The 19,681-nt window shown below is 41.6% G+C and overlaps 1 protein-coding gene across 2 annotated transcripts in view; it reads right to left on the bottom strand.

Annotated features, from left to right (window-relative positions):
- The window catches only part of PUM3 (pumilio RNA binding family member 3), a 907,478-nt gene that overhangs the window by 368,445 nt on the left and 519,352 nt on the right, over nucleotides 1–19,681 (bottom strand). For both annotated transcript variants that reach the window (XM_044061088.1, XM_044061087.1), the window contains exon 14: nucleotides 7,349–7,491. In XM_044061088.1, the coding sequence (XP_043917023.1) occupies nucleotides 7,349–7,491 (143 nt within the window). The remainder of the gene's footprint in view (nucleotides 1–7,348; nucleotides 7,492–19,681) is intronic.

The raw sequence follows: 19,681 nt of genomic DNA, 5'->3' as shown, positions 1-19,681 counted from the left end.
AGATTTTTGGCTACTGTTTTTGGCCTGTACCTCATAAAATTTGTAGGCTTCTTGCAAATTATTGAATGCTGAAGTCACTAAATAATGATATACATTTGAGTTTCTGACTTCATATTCTTGAGAAAATTCATACCAACACAATCTTTTATTCTAGCAACTTTCCTAAGTTTATAAGAATATTTGCTACCCCATCATTTTTGGCTTTCTCCAGATTTCTTGAGCTAAGATATTGAGAGCTACGTTGCGAGGAAAAAATGCCTCCAAGGACAATGACCCAAAGGCTGAATATGAGCTACAGATTCCATCCAATTTGTAGTACTTTGTAAAGGTGACAGAGAAACCCACTTAGCAGCTGTACATATCTACAGAGGTCAGTACAAAAGAATGTCTAAGAGATGGCTACTACTATGAAAGAATGCAATTTTGGGTCCCAAAAAAATTTACCTTGTTTTGAATAAACACATTTAATACAATAAGATAACCATATTGACAGTGTTACTTTTGAATCTCTAGTGCCTAATCTGTTAGCAACAGAGGAGAGAAATATCTGCTTAACGTAAAAAAATGGCCCAAACAACCACAAAGGAAGCCCGCAACACAGCTGGAAACTCAAAGATTTTGAGTTTCCAGCTGTGTTGCGGGCTTCCTTTGTGGTTGTTTGGGCAATTTTTTACGTTTATCGGTGACTTTTTATTGCCTTCATCTTTTTTCTGTTATTTGGGTTGTGAAGAAATATCTGCTTCCTTTCTAACAGACGTTTCTAAAAGGTTTTCTTTTGTCTAAATATTTCTACCTGGAATGGTTTCCTATAAAAGGGCCACAAACTGCTAAGAAAATCTCTGTTATAATAAAGAACTGAAGGGTGGAGCAACTGTTTTACCAAGTGGTTTTACTATTTGTGTTGTCTTTCTGTTTTCTTCTAGCCTTTCAAACACATTTTGAGAAGGGGTCCAAACAAATCCTTGTCTAAAGAAGCGCAACAGAATTATCCTTTTTAAATCTCTGGTACAGGGTGGATCCGCATCCATGTTTGCCTTTTTAATCATGTACCAGAAACACATGCCCTGGGTACAGACATCTACAGAATCATGGCTGAAATTAACTGCATGCTTACTAACTCTGATGGCAACCAGCAATGGCCCAAGTAGTTTTTACTTCAGGGGACCACCTCGGACATCCTTCAGTATACCCTACATCTGTCAGAGAATATCAGTTTGAAACTAAAGCATAAATGTTTGGCAATTTCCTAAGGCAGAGGATAGGAATAATGTCTTAAAAAATCCTATCCAAGATTTAACTCTATTGTTAGGAAAAACTATTACTAGTGGTTACTGGTATGGACCCCTTCTTAGAATGCAGTGAAATAACTGCAGTATCTGCTACAGTACTTCTGCAGAGATGCTTGAATCTTTCCCCAACCCTGTAAGACCTATCTAGCTCCACCTTCCCTTACAGCTGTAAACCTATCTGGCTCCTTGGGACCAAAGGATGCAACTGTTGTTCAAATAAGGCATCATTCAAACAGGTCCTAAAATGCCAGAAAGACTTAGAATGGTGACTGGCTTGGATTCCTCAGTGGCCAGCAAGTCTATTTCTTCTGTGTGCATCCAATAATTAAGTCTACCACAAGAACATTTTAAATGGAAGGACAGAGCTATCTGAAACAACATTCACAGGTACAGAAGCAAAAGAAAGTGACTTTTCATCTGTATCATATCACAAAGAAAACAGCAAAATCAACTCAACTGAACCTCAAGGTGTTATTGCTCAATGCCAGGAGCCTAAACAAAAAAATATATGCTCACTCCAAGCCATCCTCGCACTTGAGAATACAGACATCTGTGGAGTTACTGAGACATGGTTTAGAGTGGCAGAAAACACCCCAGTAGTGCAAGGTTTCGGTTCCTTCCACACTTTTACATCAGTAGCTGCACAGAAAAAAGACTAAAGGAAGAGGTGTCTCAATAAGTGATGGCCTGTCAAAATTCAGTGCCTCTCCAACCCTAGAAAACACAGCAGCTAATGAAGAATTGCTCTCAGAAACTGAGCAACCAATGGCTACATAGAGGCTGCTGTACCTACTAAAAGTAAGCCCAGGACTAGCTCTAGAAACAAACCACCCTGGTAGCATCCCAAATTAAAAAGGATATACAACAAAAGGGAAACAAATTATGGCAAAAAATCAGGAAAGGTAATTCCCATAAAAATAGAAACTCTCTCATGAAAGTACATAGGCAACCAAGAGGGATAATTAGGTCAAGCAAAGCCAACTCTGAGGTTAAGAAAGTCTGCCAGATGAAGGATAACCATAAGGCCTTCTACGGCTGTGACAGAAACCTCAAGGGCATCACACAGCAATGTCCTGAACTGGTGGTTAATGGTGCCACATTCTCTGAGCCTAGTGCTACAGTAAAACCTGTTAGCGGACACATTTAGTTCCACCTTTATGCCCCCTCTCATCCTCCAACCATTCCCTCAAAAATTCACTCAAACATAGCGCCTCCAGCTATGGCATGTACTGGCTGCATTCACTAAAACCAAGAATAGAGAGCCTCAGTGGGCCCTGATAACATACCAGGATGCCTCCTGAACAGTCTAAAATATAACTTATCAGGACTGCTGGAGTCATTAAACTAAAGTCTTAAAACAGGTTTTGTGCACCACATGAATGGAGGACTGCAACAGTCTTCCCCTTCATACTGGTGGACCTTCAACACATCCTGGACACTACAGACCCATTAGTCTAGTCTGACTAGTCTTTTTTGCAAAGCCATGGAAAGAATTAGCTTGGAAATTATAAACAAAGGGAAACCTCCAAACACTGGACCCATCCTAGTTTGGCTTTGTCAAAGTAAGGTCATGTTTACCGAATCTGGTGGACTTCTTTGAAAAAGTCACTAAGGCAATGGTTAAACAGCACATACTGCCTATCTAAATCTGGCTAAAACATATGATACAAGAGTCTACTCTGGCATTGTCAACATACTTATGGAACTAGGTAAAACCCCCTTTATAACACACTGGATAGCTAGCTGGTGCTCTGATAAGACCCAGGAGTTTAGAATCCTCCAGAGAGAGACTGGTCACCAGTGGAGTCCCTATGGCTCTGTGCTGGGCTCACTCCTCTTTGGCATCTACTGCTTGGATGTCTAAGCCAAAGTCTAAGGCCTTTGACTGACCAACTTTGCAGATGACTGCAAACTTGGAGAAATCACTGAATCCAAATTGTGAACACCCTTCAAGAAGGTCTAATACAGACAAAAGGTTGGTGCCAAAGGCAAGGCTTAAAACCCAATACCAAGAAATGCATTACAGTACCTTTTGGGAAGTTTACCACTTTAAAGGTTGACTCATTAGTTCAGGATCTAGGAACCTAGCCTTCCACCACCATGTGTCCAAGGTAGTAAGAAAATCCTTCAATGTTGCTCAACTTATAAGCAAAGGCCAGAGAGGTAATCATAACACTGTACTCGGCCCTCATCAGACCATCATAGAGTATAATGTCCCCTTTCAGTATCTACCTGAACAGACACATGCATCAACAAGAAAATCCAAAAAGGTTCCTTTTAAAAAAAATACAGGGAGTAAACACAATGTCCTATACTGATTGCCTCAAAGCCCCGTCTCTTTAATCACTATCATACAGACTTCTGAAACGTGCTCTTTGCCTTGCATACAAGGCATCCCTGGACCCTGTTTGATGAGACTTTTGCACATCCGCAAAGCAAACCGCATCAGAACTTCTAGATTAAAAGACTTAAGTTTTGCTTACAACATAAACAGGACATGTTGGAGAGCCAAGATATGTTTCTCAGAGAATTCTCATTCTCTGGAAAAGGCTCCACACCCATGTGAAGCAGAGTTCCTACCTATCCCTTTTTAACTGGAACTCTGACCAAGGGATAGGTAATTGGAAATTCACCCCTGGTCTGACTCCTATGTCGATGATGTACAGAGATGGTCAGTACATCACCACCTACATAAATCACATTTGTGGGCCATATTTGGGTTACATGGCTAGGCTTATAAGGGCCCTAGTGGTTGTTAGTCTAGTATACACCTAAGAATCTATGATGTGAAGTAGGCAATGTCCTTTACTTCCTCAAAATCAGAGTCAGATGATCATTCCTAGGAAGGATCTCTCTTATTAATCTTGGTGAAAGGAGCTGTACCAGAAAACCAAAGGTTTGGTCACCAGAAAGTGCACCTGCTGCTGTGCTGCTAGAAATATTTCAATGAATTACCTATAATCAAAAATAGCTGATGCCTGGACAAGCTTTTGGGGTGGATTTCTCCTGAATGTGCATCTGTTTCACTGACTATATATCCAGAGTCTTGGTCAACCTAGACTTCTTAAAACCTCTCACAAATGCTGCCCACTTGGATTGATTATGGCTTTTTGAACAAACGGGGTGGAAACATCAAGGGAAGAACATTGCATACTGGCACATACCTTGAAACTAGTCATCTGCAGACAGCTGTGATGCAGTGGAAATTTCTATGGAGGGCTGTCTAGGTTGTGAGATTACTAGCCCACTGTCAGCCTCTGAAGGGGCAGTGACAGTTGGGGATGCAGAAGTAACAGATGCTGGAGCTGGAAGGACAGAAAGGTACACCTCAATGGCACTTTGGCTGAAAGGGTCACCAAGTCCTAAAGCTTCCTGCTAACAGAATCTTTCAAAACTAACATTTTTAAGCTTATCCAACTTGCGGTGGTTTTTCATTTTTATGGTTACCAGAACCACTAATGGAAGGCTCTCCCGTGGGAAAAAGAACAAACTTCCTTTGGTCTAAAAGTCAGAAAGACGAAGGTTGCAGGTCATATAAAGTAATGTTTTCTTATTAAAGATTATAGTCTTCACAAAACAACACCTGATGGCTCTCATCTAAACCGAATGACTCTCCTACAGGAACACTTGATGATGACTTTATCTGAGAACACACTCATCCTTGGATGGCGCAATGGTGCAGCGGTTGTGTTGTTGTATCAGAGCAAGAGGTTCTCTGGCTTGATTCTTGGATGGGGCACCTTCTGTGCGGAGTCTGTATGTCCTCCCTGGGTTCTTATGGGTTTCCTCCAGATGTTCTGGTTTCCTCCCACATTACAAAGACATACATCTGGAGTGTTGCTCCCTGGGCCTCCACTGAAAATTGGCTTTGTTCCAAGTTGGACTTTCCCGGTAAGCAAATGTTAAATAAAATAAATAAAGACCCCCAAAATCACAGCACCAAAATTAATGTAATACTATACAGTAAAATCAGCAGATTAAGCAGCATTAATAAAACAAGAAATAAACTCCAGTTTGAGCACTTACAACAGTGGTCTGCAAGTCGCTTGGATGAAAACAGTGAACTGAATTCTAGTTTATCAGCTTCTCTATGTGGCAAAAAATAAATGAAAATGGCAGAGGTTGCTCTTCTTTTTCCTACTGAAAACATCCTACTGGCGTCCTTACTGTGGAAAGGAGACCAGCTCTATTTGGAGGACAAAGCTTTACAAGTTAGGCTAGATGAATAGACATCGGCCAATAGCCAACTCTTGCAACTCCCATGCAGTCAGAAGGATACTGTGGCAGTAATCCTTGCACCAACATTTAACAGAATGGTTTGAGATCAGGTGGCTCCCTTCACCTTGATGTAGAAACTATTCCTACCCTGAAGGTTTTGGGAGTGAAGTGATGGGGGAGAGGCAAACAGACAGTTAAAACGTATGGTGGACTATAATGATTTATGATCGGAGAGTCTCGTAACTACATGTGCATGGGGTCCTGTTTGCCCAGAGAAACTTTTCTCATTTCAGTTTCAATGATTATTCTTAGAAAGTGTTTTATCATCCTCTACTGGTTCACCTCTGTTTGCTTCTGGTAGAAGGGCCAATGCTTCACAGGGTGACACATCAAGGATGCAGGTACTTAGACAAGTGAAACTACTGCTACTACAACTTACCAGACTGAAGTGTCTTTCCTTTTTCATCAAGTTTCTTAAACACTTTTCAGGAGGGTGGACCAAAAACACTGTCCGTGATCAGTGAAGGCATTTTACAAATGGCTGCATTCTAAGACAGGTATGCTTTCCAGTGACTATCTGTGGCAGTTGCACTGGAACAAGACTGTATAACACCAAATAACACATTTAATAGTGGCTGATGAACCATGGGTGTAGCAAGGCATATGACATGCACAACACATCATTAACAGGTTTTCTTCTTTTAATTGATGAGGGACATAGTTGTGAGGGTGTTTACTACATTCCTGAGGATGACCAACAATTCCCAAAAAACATCCTGGCTGCACCCCTCTGGCTAACACTGGCAGTCGTTTGGTTTCGTCATACATTCTCTCTGTATCTCCGCCTAATTATATTATGCGGTTTTACTTGAGTAATTTATTCTTTACTTTTTGATTTTTTTTTTTAATCGCTTACTGAGGAAATTTAAATGTTTTTCATACTCAATCCAACAGCAATATGGATGCTTGCACTAGGTGTTCAGTATGTGTGTTTTGCATTACTGTTTTCCCTTCATCAACTTCACTCCCTGGGGTCCCTGCTGTAAATGGACTCTGTCCATCAAGGCTAACAAGTATAAAAAAGTAATAAATAAATATAGAACCCCCACAAAAATTATGCTGCCTAACAATGGAATGTGCACATTCTTCGCTGTGCATAGCCCCATCTCCATTCGCAAGAAGGAACTGAAATGGTATGACACAAACCAAGAAGAAACTTTGCAGTGTGAAGGGTGTGATGTTCACTTCCTGAATTACGTAACGCACTTAAATGACGTAATAAAAATCAAACTGTAAAATATGTGCTACAATATAATCAAATAGAAAATAGTAGGTAGTCCACAGTTGAGTTAAAAATGGAATACCCTTTATTGAAATACACAAACAATCCAAGTACAGTATAAATTGCACTATATATTATTTATTATATATAATATAATAAATTATATTATACACAACTAGGATCACTTGTTTGTGTGTTTCAATAAAGGACATTAGATTTTTAACTCAAATGTGGACGATCTACTATTTTCTATTTGATTATATTGTAGCACATATTTAGTTATATTTTACAGGTCGATTTTTATTATGTGAACTAAGTGAATAACTTAATTCAGGAAGTGAACATCACACCCTCCACACTGCAAAGTTTCTTCTTGGTTTGTTTTGGATCCAGTATAGGTTACATACCGTTTTTTTCTGAGACTTTGAGGGATACCATACATTTCTCTTTTTGGAAATGGTTATGACACAAGTAAAAATGGCCCTACTTACTTTCAGGCACTAAGGTTACTACAATCACATTAATCACAAGTAATTTACAGGCAAACACTCTCTATTACCTGTGAGCATTTCCATCTCCTTGTTTAAGGACACTGATGATTTCTGGAACAAAATGGGCAGGATCCCTAGGACTCAATAAATACAGTATCACCTTCTTTCCATATTTATTGTTGATTATATTGGATAAAGAACTGATAATTTCCTAAAAATACACAAGCAAAGAAACACATACATTACAAGAAATTTCAACAGTTTTACAAAGACAATACACATTTTATTAAACATATTTTAAATCACTTGACACACAATCACCTGAAGATACAACAAACAATTAAGCACATCATTCACCATACCAGATGAACTCTGAGAGAATTCAACCGCAGTGGGAGAACACCTGGGTGCATCATTTTTGTGCCCTCTTGAAAAAAACACACTCTAAACATGAGTTCCACCATTCAGGTACACATGCCCCTTGTCAGCTTATGTCAGCACAAAAATGAAAATTAGGGATAACCAGCTACTTTCTTTGTTCTAATTAAGCTCAGTTTGATTTCTTTACTTATTAGGAATGTGTTGGTAGGTTTACAGTTTAGATTTACTGGTTTGCTTTACAGTTGTTTACAACTCATGGTGTAGAGCTCAGTAGAACTCATACCACAGTATTTAACGGACTACTTGATTTCAGAAGGGAATTAAAGCTGTAGATTACAAATTTCAACCTTGACATACATCTGGTGAAAAGCAACTGAAAAGATATATAAAACATGTCTTACAATTCCTTTATTTTACTAAACTACTAATGCAAACACATATCAAGAAATAATTCATACTGTGCCTTAAATATGAGTTCATTGTGCAGTGACTTACATTTGAAGGCTTGGCAGATTGACTTTTGAGGCTTAGAATCAATAAGACATGGGAGAAAGTGACCATAGTAATCACAAAGTAGGAGGAAAGAATGCATGATGTGGTGCATGTAGGCACAAATGACCTTCTAGAGAAGGCAACTGAAGTGGTAGAAAAGCAGGGGTGGGTAGATGATACAGATGCCAGGACAGGAGGTTGCAGGTAGACTTCTTAAATGTGTTACCTGTATTGGCAGTCAGCAAGCTCAGAAAAAAGGATTAAAGAGTATATGACTGGCTCTGGCAATAGACAAGGGAGAAATGTACAGGACAGATGGGGTGGCGGAGACCTTGCACACAGACCAACTTTATGTAAAGAACAGGCTCCATCTTACCCCAGAAGGGGCAGTAGTGCTTACTACTGAGTTGGAAAGGTAGATCACAATGACAGAACCTTTAACCTAAGATGGAAGGGGGAGGACAGACAGAAGGTAAAAAGAGATGCAGAATGTAACACAGGAAGAAACAAGGTTAACTCAGATTGTTACTGGATAGTCTTACTTTGCAGTACAAAGATTCTAGGTAGGAAGATAGGGAAGCTACAGGGAGTGGTGCAGGAGGAGAGGGCAGACAGCACTGGTAAGACAGAAACATGGGCCACTGACAAGAAGGGAAGGGAATTGAGGTGCTTGGATATATGCTGCTTATAAAATGACAGTGAAGAGAGAAATGGGGGTGGCATAGCAATCTGCATATAGGAAACAGCCAGATGTAAGATTAGAGAGGAGGAAGAACACTAAATCGAGTAAGGAAGCAGCCAGAGTTAGAAGCTAAGGTTGGGTGTGCTGGTAGTTAAGGAACAGAAAGTGGGGGAGGTGCTGGTGGAGTGATACAGTGGATTACTATCTCCTACACACAAGGGAGGAGAATGAAAGACTGCAGGACAGAGAATAAGGGACTGGAGTAGAAGATGGTAATGTTTATAGGGGATCTGAATCCACAAGGAGCAGAATGGGAGATTATGATGTCTTGGACTATAAGAGATTCAGCCAACTGCTGCAAATAGAAAGGAGAAAATTCTGGGCATGGTCCTTACCAATGCAGAGGATTTTGTGAATGTCCAGATTAAGGCACCATAAGCCAAAAGTGATCATGGCATACTATGATTTAAAGTAGGGAAAGTTAAAAGTACAAAGAAACTGAGGAATTTTAAAAGACTGAATTGTAATGAGGAAAGGGAGAAGGTTACGGATGAGTCAAGGGAATAGGAGGAAACGGAAGGGGTAAACATGCTATAGGAATGGGTCAGGGAAAGAGTACTCACAACTATAGACAAGGCTATGAAAAAGAAGCAAAAAGAGAAAGGCCAACATGTCTGCAAAGGAAGGTGAGGCGAGCAGCTAGGGCCAAAGATATAGGCTGACAAAAGGTAGAAAGGAGCTGGAATGATGGAGGAGACATGGTATGCAGTACTTCAGACAAAAGGCCTCTGCTCAATTTGACAGAAGAAAGTGCTAAATTGAACTGCACATGTGAATTCCTGACAAACTGCCATTTTGTGTGGATCTGGCTAATTTTTTTTTTTGGTTTGTAACTTAGTCTCCTTAAAACAGTACCATTTTTTTTAAAGAGGATGATGACATCAAATGTAATAGTGAAAAGGATTCAGTAGATGGAATGAAAGGGCTTAATTTTTGACAGAACTGGCCAGGCTGAGCAAAACTAGAATGAAATCAAATAAGACAGGGGGGAAAAAACACAGACACTGAATGAATACCTTCCTTCAGTGTTAACCAAGGAAATCAATGGACAGATGCCATCCTGTGAGGGAGGTAGGGTAGACTGGAGAGAACGGTGAGCTCACAGTATGAAAGAGAGGGAGGAGATGTGGAGGAAACCAGCTGTCCTTAGTAAGGACATACACAAGAAACTGGATGGGCTACCTTCCAGAATTCTCAAAAAAACTGGCCGATGTGTTGGCAGACTACTTAACAGAGATCTTCAATAGACCCCTGGTTAGCAGACAAGTACCAGAAAACTGAAATGCAATAAATCCAGCGAACTACAGGCTGGGTTGCTTAATAACAGTTACAGGCACAGTCATGCTGAGAATCCTAAGGGAACCATTTCCATTTCTAGAGGACAACAACCTCCATGACAGCAACTTCCAATGGTAAATGGCCAGAAAGAGCAGTCAGTCAAACCTCATTCACTTTATGACTGGACTACAAGTAAGCTTGGCAGGGAAGTTTGACTTCAGTAAGGTCTCTGGACTATGTCCCACACAAGAGGCTGACAGGAAAACCAGAGGATTTGGGAAAAGACCAAGACTGAGGAACATGGCAACAGCATGACTGGATGTAGCACAATGAAGTACCATCGGGTTCTGTCATAGGTCCAGTATTTTTCAGTGGGTTTCTCTTAGACATATAAATGAGAACAGTTTGAATCTCTTACTAAAGAGACTAAGACGACAACAGCAGAGAAAAATGCGGTGGAGTCCACAGTACAATTTTTTTCTATATGGTTTTAACCTCCCCACTTGTAGAGTATCACCCCCCCCCCAAATGAATCTCAGCTCCTTTATTCCCCATCAGTGACACATGCCAACTGACTCAGGTAAATGTCAACCAGAGGGAGCCATTACCCAAACAGACAAAGGCTGTTTGTGCAATGGTCATCCATAGGACTTGCCGGCCTTCTTACAACTGATCCCCATCCAGAATAGCAGCCTAAGTGACACAAAGGGGAGGAACAATATCACCAGCAGTCTTCTCCTTACCTTGGTCTCTGCTGCTGCCATTTCTTCCAGCCTGTCAATGGGGTCTCCTTGTGAAGCTATTATTAGCTTGGATGACTGGTACACTTCCAGTGAAGATGCAGGTCTAACATCACAGCAAGGCAGTACTACACTTTTCTCCATGCACATGCAACCAACATGAAGTAATGAAATCTACTGTCACGAACTTGAAAGCATCAAGCTCAGATCCTCAGTGTTGGCTGTTTTCAATACTGTGCAAGACTTCCTTTGCATGGCAGCAATGATACCACCAAGAACTACCTCTCCTTCTTCCCAGGATGAACAAGCAGGTGTCAACCACTCACTTCTATCATCCTGCCCAGGTTTGTTAGCACCCAAGCTACAAATCAAACTTTGGTCAGATGAGCTATAGTAAAAGCTTTATCCCCTTATACACAGAGCCTAGCACAGAATTTGGAGACTGAAAAAGTGGATGTTACGGTGGAAGTTGAGGCTCAGTGCAAACAAATGCAAAATACTGCACTTAGGTAACCCTGGTTTGAAGTACCAGCTTTGTAGGGGGAGTGGAACTAATGGCAAAAGAACAGGGGTGTTGATTGCAATTGGACTGGAACACCGGAAGCAGAATCAGACGGAAGTGTGAGCCGCAAGCTGAATACTGGGGTGCATCTTCAGGAGAAGAGATGATCTCAAAGCAGAAAGACAATGCTTCTACACTACCTGGCCCTAATCAGGACACACCTTAATTACTGGTACTGTTCTGGAGGCCACATAGTAAAAGGGGCTTCAGGCTGCTGGAACAAATCCAGAAAAATACAGGATATGCAGGGGAATGGACATGACCTGAGACTAGAGGAGCTTAAGCACTTCTTACCCAGACCTGAAAAAAGCAGAACAGACATAATAATGGAACACAATACTATGAAAGGGAAATGTAAACAAGCTATTCTGAGCCAGAAAGGACAGAGGGGCGAAAGACTGGGCAGGAACTGGTAGCAGACTGTAGGGAACTAACTGCTCTCTGAAAGTATTCTTGCATCAATAGGGTTTTAGACCTGACCTATGGCATGGACTATACAAACTATCCACGGAGGCAATGAAGAGGGGAAAAGGAGGTAAAGGGGGATTCAAATATTAAATGCACTTAAACAGTGGACTACACAGCTTTTTTTATCTCCTTTTGCCATCAAATGCCATTCAAATTAATTTTAGGCAAACTTGCAAATCCACAAAATAAGATGAAGGGGAAATCATTGGTCAAAATGGACAAAAAAAACTCTACTAAATGGCAACATATCTGGCAAGTTCTAGAATTCTAGAAATTTATTCCTGTCATATTAATGCAAGTTGTGACATCCTCCTTTATGAACTCTGTGTTCATCCTATCTAGTAACCGCAATACTGCAACTTTATTTTTTATTTATTTTTATTTTAAGAAGATCCTGCACATGAGATAAGTGCACTCCTTGTTGCCATCTGCAATATCACAAGCTAACTACATAACTGTGAGCAGTCCTGTACCTGCTAACCTGCACCCAACTGCCAGTGAGCACCCCTCTTGAAAATCAAGAAATAACAATGAAAACTTTATACTAATACTGCTAACAAGCAATATCCATGCTCACACTTGCCTGGCAAAGGAAACTTGCAACAGTAAATTCTGAATTGGCAGGCTAGTTCAAGCACATGGGGATGCAGAAGGAAGGATGTGTGGGACTCAGAGAAATTTCTCTAAAAGAAGTGTCTGCTGCACCCAACAAGTCAGCCTTCAAAGAGGTTCCCCAAAATAAAGCATTTTCTGCATCTAACACTAATGAACCTTTTCAACGGGCCATATAACTTACAACTGGAGTAGTTCAAAGCAGTAAATCCATCAGGGTGGAGGATCTGAAGGACAGCCAAAGGATGATGGTTCTCAAAAATACCAAAGCATGCTCGACTCCTTGAAGTGCAGTCAAAGCAATGATAATTAAAGATATTCAGCAATGACCATGTCTGTAAGTGAGACAACTTTGTATCAGGCACTTGTACCCGTAGTGCAGTTTTTGACCTGAGCATTCTCCATTATCTACATCGAAATAGTTTGAAAAGGAGAAGCATCCTTACTCTCAAGATCAAAATTGCTGTTCAGTCTTTGTAAACTAATTCATCCACTTCTAGTAAAACCTGAGCTGATGGTGCAATCTGAAAATGGAAAAGGCTTACACTGCCACCATTTCCACATCAGCTAAGAAAACAGGAAGCTAAAAGAGCTGCTCAAGAACAACTTAGAAACTAATTTCAAGTGGAAATTAGGGTTCATCTGAAGGGATGTCAAATCAATGCAAAAGATCAAACAGAGGAGAGCTAGCAGCTCTGAAATGCTACAAAAAAGTAGAGAAAGCACTGGCAGATGGATGGGTTCCTATTATTTCCTCGAAGACTGAACTTGAAACCATGAAATTTGAAAACATTGAACGTTCACAAACAATTTCTTTCCTTGGGAAAAAAATCGCTTGGTCATCCTTCCCCGCTGTAGTGAGATCTCGGAGTTGGTATATTTTGTTGGGGGGGGGGGGGGGGGTTGATATTTTGAAAGTTCGCAGTTTTAGGGTTGATGAAGAGGCGTTCGATGGAATGCCTATTCGAGGAAATATAGACCCTGTCAGACATGCACACTGCAGTACCAGTAAACCAGCAGTTAGTTAAATCCAACAGAAAGCAGGATTTCATCAAAGAAAGATGCAGGTGCAATATTATTTAAAGAATGTATTACCATCTGCTTCTGTGTCACAATTGTGCACTTCTCAAAGCACAAGGTCAAGACAGACAGAAAAGTACAGTTTTGTACCTACCATAAATGTAGATGTTCGAGGATCCACATTGCTGCAGTCCTAACCATTGGGTAGTCCGCTGTCCAGTCGGCCCGAATACCAAAGTATATGGCTGACGTCGGTCAAGGCGCATTAGACTGACGTCAGTACGTCAGGGTACTAATGCGCATGACCGACGCCATATCTTCAGTCTTTTCTTGCCCCAGATGTCAGAAGACCCTAAAAAAACAAGGCCCAAACCAAAACACCAAAAAGCCCTGCACCAAACTTATATATATATATATATATATATATATATATATATATATACAGATGTACAATAATATACAGCAACTCACACCACCACCCCTAAACACAGAGGGAAGGCGGAGGACTGCAGCAATGTGGATCCTCGAACATCTACATTTATGGTAGGTACAAAACTGTACTATGTTCTTCATTCCACATTGCTGCAGTCCTAACCATTGGGTAGAATCCCAAAGCAGAGGTAAGGGAGGCTGGCAAATCATAAAGAAGCAGGAGCTGCCAACATGCCTTGCAAAATGGCTGTGGCAAAACCAGCCCTAGATTTAGAGTAGAGAGGAAGGTGGTAATGCTTAGAGAAAGTATGCACTGAACTCCAAGTAGCTGCCTCTAAAATATCCTTAGTTGCCACCCCCCTTAAAAATGCTGTTGAAGTGGCAGTAGCCCTAGTGGAATGAGGCCTAATCCCAGCTGGAATCTCCTTGCCATGATGGGAATAACAAAAAGAAATGCAAAACCCAATCCACTTAGAAATAGTTTGCTTAGACACAGGCTTGCCCTGAGAACTCAAAGCAAAAGAAACAAACAACTGCTGAGACTGCCTGAAAACCTTAGTCCTGCTTAAATAATAAAGTGTGCAAAATCTTTTCCCCTTTATTTTGGGGATCTGCATAGAAAGTAGGCAAATGAATAGTTTGGTTTAAAGCCACACTAGAAACCACCTTGGGCATAAAGGAAGGATTAGTACGTAATGATACCCTATCCTTATGGAAAATCAGAAAGGGCTCTACTGCCATAAGGGCCTGCAACTCAGAAACCCTTCTTGCAGAAGTAATAGCCAACAAAAAAGCAGTCTTCCATGACAAATATTTTAAATCAGCAGTACCATGGCTCAAAAGGTTGTAGAGTAAGTTTTTCCAACACAAAATTGAGATCCCAAGCAGGAGTAGGAGCTCACGTGGGTCTTATATTCTTTGCCCTCTGAGAAACTGCTTGAACAAAGGATGCGAAAACAATGGTGGGTCACAATCATAGTGAGCTGAAATTGCTGCAGCATGAATCTTAATGGAAGAGAAGGACAAACCTTTGTCCAATAACTCAGTAAGATATTGAAGAGCCACACTCAAATTAGGCTCAGAAATCTCCAAATTCCTTGCTGCACTCCAAAATAAAAATCTCTTCCATTTTTCTGCATACACTTTCCGTGTACTAGGTCTTCTAGCTTCCATAATCACATTTAAAACTTGTTGAGGAAGTTGAGACCGGCTGTCTCTCAAAACAGAATATGCCATGCTGTTAGATGAAGAGAACGAAGCTTGACATTGAGCAGGTGGCCTTCTCTCTGAGACAAAAGGTGTGGAATCAAGGGTAAAGGCCATGGAGGCTTCTTTACTAGACTCCTCAGTAATGGGTACCAGTGCTGCCGAGGCCAATCTGGAGCTATTAAAATCATCCTTGGCTTGTCTTGTCTGACCTTTAGAAGCACCTTTGGAAGAAGAGGCAGAGGTGGAAACGCATACACATGAAGATTTTTCCAACTGAAAGAAAGAGCATCCACTTTCCAAGCTGTGTGATGTAACCTCTTTGTGCAAAACTTTGGCAGCTGGTGGTTTAGTGGAGAAGCGAACAGATCTATGTCTGGAGTTCCCCAGGACACTGTCAACCTTTGAAATACATGAAGATCCAGTTTCCACTCGTGGGGATCCATGATTTGTCTGCTTAACACATCTGCTAAGGAGTTCTGTGCTCCCGGCAGAAACCTTGCCTGAAGAGTTAGTTGCAAGCTGAGCGCAGTCTCCCATAAAATCATTGCTTGCCTGCACAATGGGTAAGAATGTGTTCCCCTTGTTTGTTGATGTACCACATGACAGTTGTGTTGTCTGTTAGAATCAACACCTGCCCTGGAAGAAGTAACTCCTTGAAAGCCATTAATGCAAACTGGACTGCTAACATCTCTTTCATGTTGATATGTAGATGCTGTAGTCTGGCAGGCCACTTGTCTTGTATCCACTTTCCATTTAGATGAGCTCCCAAGCAATGTCTGAGGCATCTGTCGTTAGAATCTGACTCGCCTCTGGCCGGGTCACAGAGAGTCCCTTGTTTAGGTGACATTCCTGAGCCCACCACAAAAATTCCTTTTGAATGCAAGGTATTATTTGAATGACAGTGTCCAAATCCTGGCAGTGCTGTGTCCATACATTTTGAGATACCATTGCAGCTTCCTCATATGCAGTTTGGCATTGGGAAGCACCAGAATACAAGATGCCATGAACCCTAATGCTTGAAGGACTGTCCTTGCAGTCAGCACGGACTGATGAGATAGTTGATGAAAGTAAAGGGATAGACTCTGTTGTTTGTCCGGGGTTAAAAAGGCCATCTGGGCTGCTGTATTCAGTCTCACACCCAGAAAGCACATGTCTTGAGAGGGTACTAGACTGGACTTTATTTCGCTCACAGAATACCCTAGGCATCTTAGCACTGCTATAACATATTCCAGATGCTGTAGAAGGTCCTCCTTTTCTTGAGCCAGAATCAGGCAGTCGTCCAAGTAAGGATAGATTTGAATTCCTTTTAGTCTGAAGTAAGCTATCACTGGAGCCAGAACCTTTGTGAATACTCTGGGCAGTAGATAAGCCAAAGGGCAATGCAGAGAACTGATAATGAGAATTTCCAGCTCGAAACGCAGATACTTCCTGCAACTTAGTCTTATAGGCACATGAAGGTAAGCTTCCTTGAGATCTAAAGTTACCATCCAGTGGTCTTTGCCCAGCAGAGGTAAAAGCTGTTGTAACGTCAACATCTTGAACTTGGGAATGTCCAGATAAGTGTTGAGGATAGATAAATCCAAAATTGGTCTCCACGTGTTCCCCTTCTTTGGTACTAGGAACAGGCGAGAATAAAATCCTAGGCCCCTTTCCGATACAGGGACTGACTGAATGGCCCCTATTTGGAGTAACAGAGAAATTTGCTTGTGAGCCTCTTTCCTTTGTGTAGGAGGAACGTCTGGCATGCCTTTGAAAGGGGCAATGTATGGAAATAAAACCTGTAACCGTGGTGAATGATATCCAACACCCATCTGTCTTGAGTAATTAAATCCCAATTTTCTTTGAAAAGAGACAGTCTTCCTCCCAAAGGAGCTGCCAGACGAGAATCTACTGGCAGCTGAAAAAGCAGGTCATTGGGTCTGTTTACGAAAGGACTGACCCCTGCCCTCACCAGAAGTCTGAGCAGGTGAACTCCTGATCTAGGCCTAGAAGAACCTTGAGCTCTGCCCCTACCACGTCTAGACCTACCCCTAGACTGGGAATCATACGCAGGATATGTCCATCCCTTAGTAGGCCAATTTCTACTAAACTTCGGTGGCTGCACCTGCAAAAAATCTTTAACAGTTTGCATAGACTTAGCTTTGTCCTCCATTTTCTTCAGGACTGCTTCCACAGGCGAACCAAACAACACATCAGACTGTAAAGGAGCATCCAAAATCCTTGTCTTAACATGCTCAGCTAAATTCTGATCCCTCAACCAGGCATGCCTGCGAAGAACAGAACTAGTGGCAGCCACCCTCGAGGAGGCCTGCACAGCATCAAAACCACATTGCAAAGAATGCTTACCCACTTGTTCAGACACATGAAGTAAATCCAGCAACTCTTTACACTCTATACCTTCCGCCAAAGCATCCACCTTAGATTTCAATTGTGAAAGGAGATAATTTTGATATTTTAGCATGTGAAACTGACAATTCAACGCTCTCATGGCTAGAGTGGAAGAAGTATACACTTTCTTTCCCCACCTATCCAAAGCCCTTGCCTCTTTATCAGTGGGAACAGGATTTTTAACCACAGAGGCCTTAACACCTTTAGGCCCCTGAGAAACAGTTTCTGGGTCCGCCCTAGGACTCTTAAACAAATACTTATGAGCTTGCACCCTATAGTACCTATCAGGTTTAACAGGAGCAGGAGGCAAAGAGTCAGGGTTCAGGGAAGCCTCTGCAAAACATCTTCCACCACATTCAACACAGGAGGTATAGCTAAGGGCCTATGTTGTGGTAAAATAAGAATTCCCTAAGCCTTTTCCTGGAATCAGAGTAATCTTGGCCTTCCCATTTAAAGTGTTCCCTCATGGAATGCAGAGTCTCTGAAAATGAGAAATCCTCAGGAGGAGAAGCTGTAGGTGTGGAATCATCCACATCAGAATCAGAATAAGGAGGAAAGTCCTGTAATTCTTCCGCAGAAGACTCAAGCCTCTGAATACTGTTCCAAACTCTCAAACTCATGTTCCACCCTAGGCCTCTTATCAGGAGGGGCATAGAGCCTCTAATCATAGTAATTAAATCTTCTGCCATTTTAAGCATATGTTTCAAGTGCTAGGAGAAACCCCACTGTAGCTGAACTTGGCCTACCTCTGAAAGAAGTTTTGGCAACAGTAGGAGAAGCTCTAACTAACTTGGGAACAGAGGGAAGAACAGTTACCTGAGAAGCCCCTCAGCCTGGCCTACCTCCTGAGAGGGCACATCCTGTAACAATAAAGTGTCTGCCTGAGACTCCAAAGAAACTCCTGGCAAAACCTCTGGCTCCACAGAGCCTTCTAAAGAACCGACGTCCGGGACTGCGGTTCATCAACCCTAGGCTTCGCTGTTTTGTCTTTGCGCTTCTTAGATTTGCGGGCGTCGGGAGCATCCGGCGGCATTTTGTATTACAACGCTTCCCAAACACTAACCTGGCACAGTCTAACCTTCTCTTAATAGTGCGTTTATTAAATCTAGCACAAGAGCGGCAACCAACAACGTCATGCTCAGGCCCTAAACAAGGTATACACAGAGTATGGTAATCCCTATGAGGTATCTGTTTCCCACAAAATACAGTTATTCACTTTTTCTGACATCCGGTTAAATACTGAGGCAAGAAAAACCAAAATGCTCCCAACGGGTACTTAGCAAACTTTGATTCGGTCTGAAACTCCGACTTCGGAAATATTTCAGAACGCCAACCTGCACTCGCAAGAACTGCTTCTGCATCGGACCATGCGGCAAAAAAGACTGAAGATATGGCGTCGGTCATGCGCATTAGTACCCTGTCGTACTGGCGTCAGTCTAAAGCGCCTTGACCGACGTCAGCCATATACTTTGGTATTCGGGCCGACTGGACAGCGGACTACCCAATGGTTAGGACTGCAGCAATGTGGAATGAAGAACATCCAGTGATGCATTATTTAATTGTGGAATAAATGAGAGACAAATCATACAGATACCTAAAATGGGTTAGAATTATAGTCAAACTAACAGACTGGGATAGTACAAGGTACTACTGTCTTAATAGTGAACTGCTCCCAAATGAAGGCGCAGATCTCCTGAGTGGAAGGCTTCATGGCAGCACAGACTATTGCTAAGACATCCAAGTTTGTATCCTGAGGTATCAAAGGCTTTACTATTAAGAACCAGACACTGAAACTGTGCCAGCTGCTGCCCCAACCAAGACACACCAATGATTCAATAAGTAGAGTTTCCTTAAGACTGGAAATCATTTGAGGCAGCAAGTTGATTATAGATCTCCCCCAGTGTGACAAATTGAGAAACTGTTAAAAATTGCTAGTAAAAGGTACCATTTGGGGTAAAACTCAATTACTTTCTAGTAATTACACTGCTTGAATGCCAGCAAAAAAAAAAAAAAAAAAAAAAAAAAAAATTGGAGGAAGTAACAGAAAATCAAGTGGAAAAATGCTGGCTGAAAGAAA

This window comes from Protopterus annectens, chromosome 2.part0, assembly GCF_019279795.1.
Source record: "Protopterus annectens isolate FY-2018-M chromosome 2.part0, PAN1.0, whole genome shotgun sequence".
NCBI classification, from domain to species: Eukaryota; Metazoa; Chordata; order Ceratodontiformes; family Protopteridae; genus Protopterus; species Protopterus annectens.
Note: the sequence above shows the minus strand (reverse complement) of the source record. Positions and strands in the feature narration are given on the sequence as shown.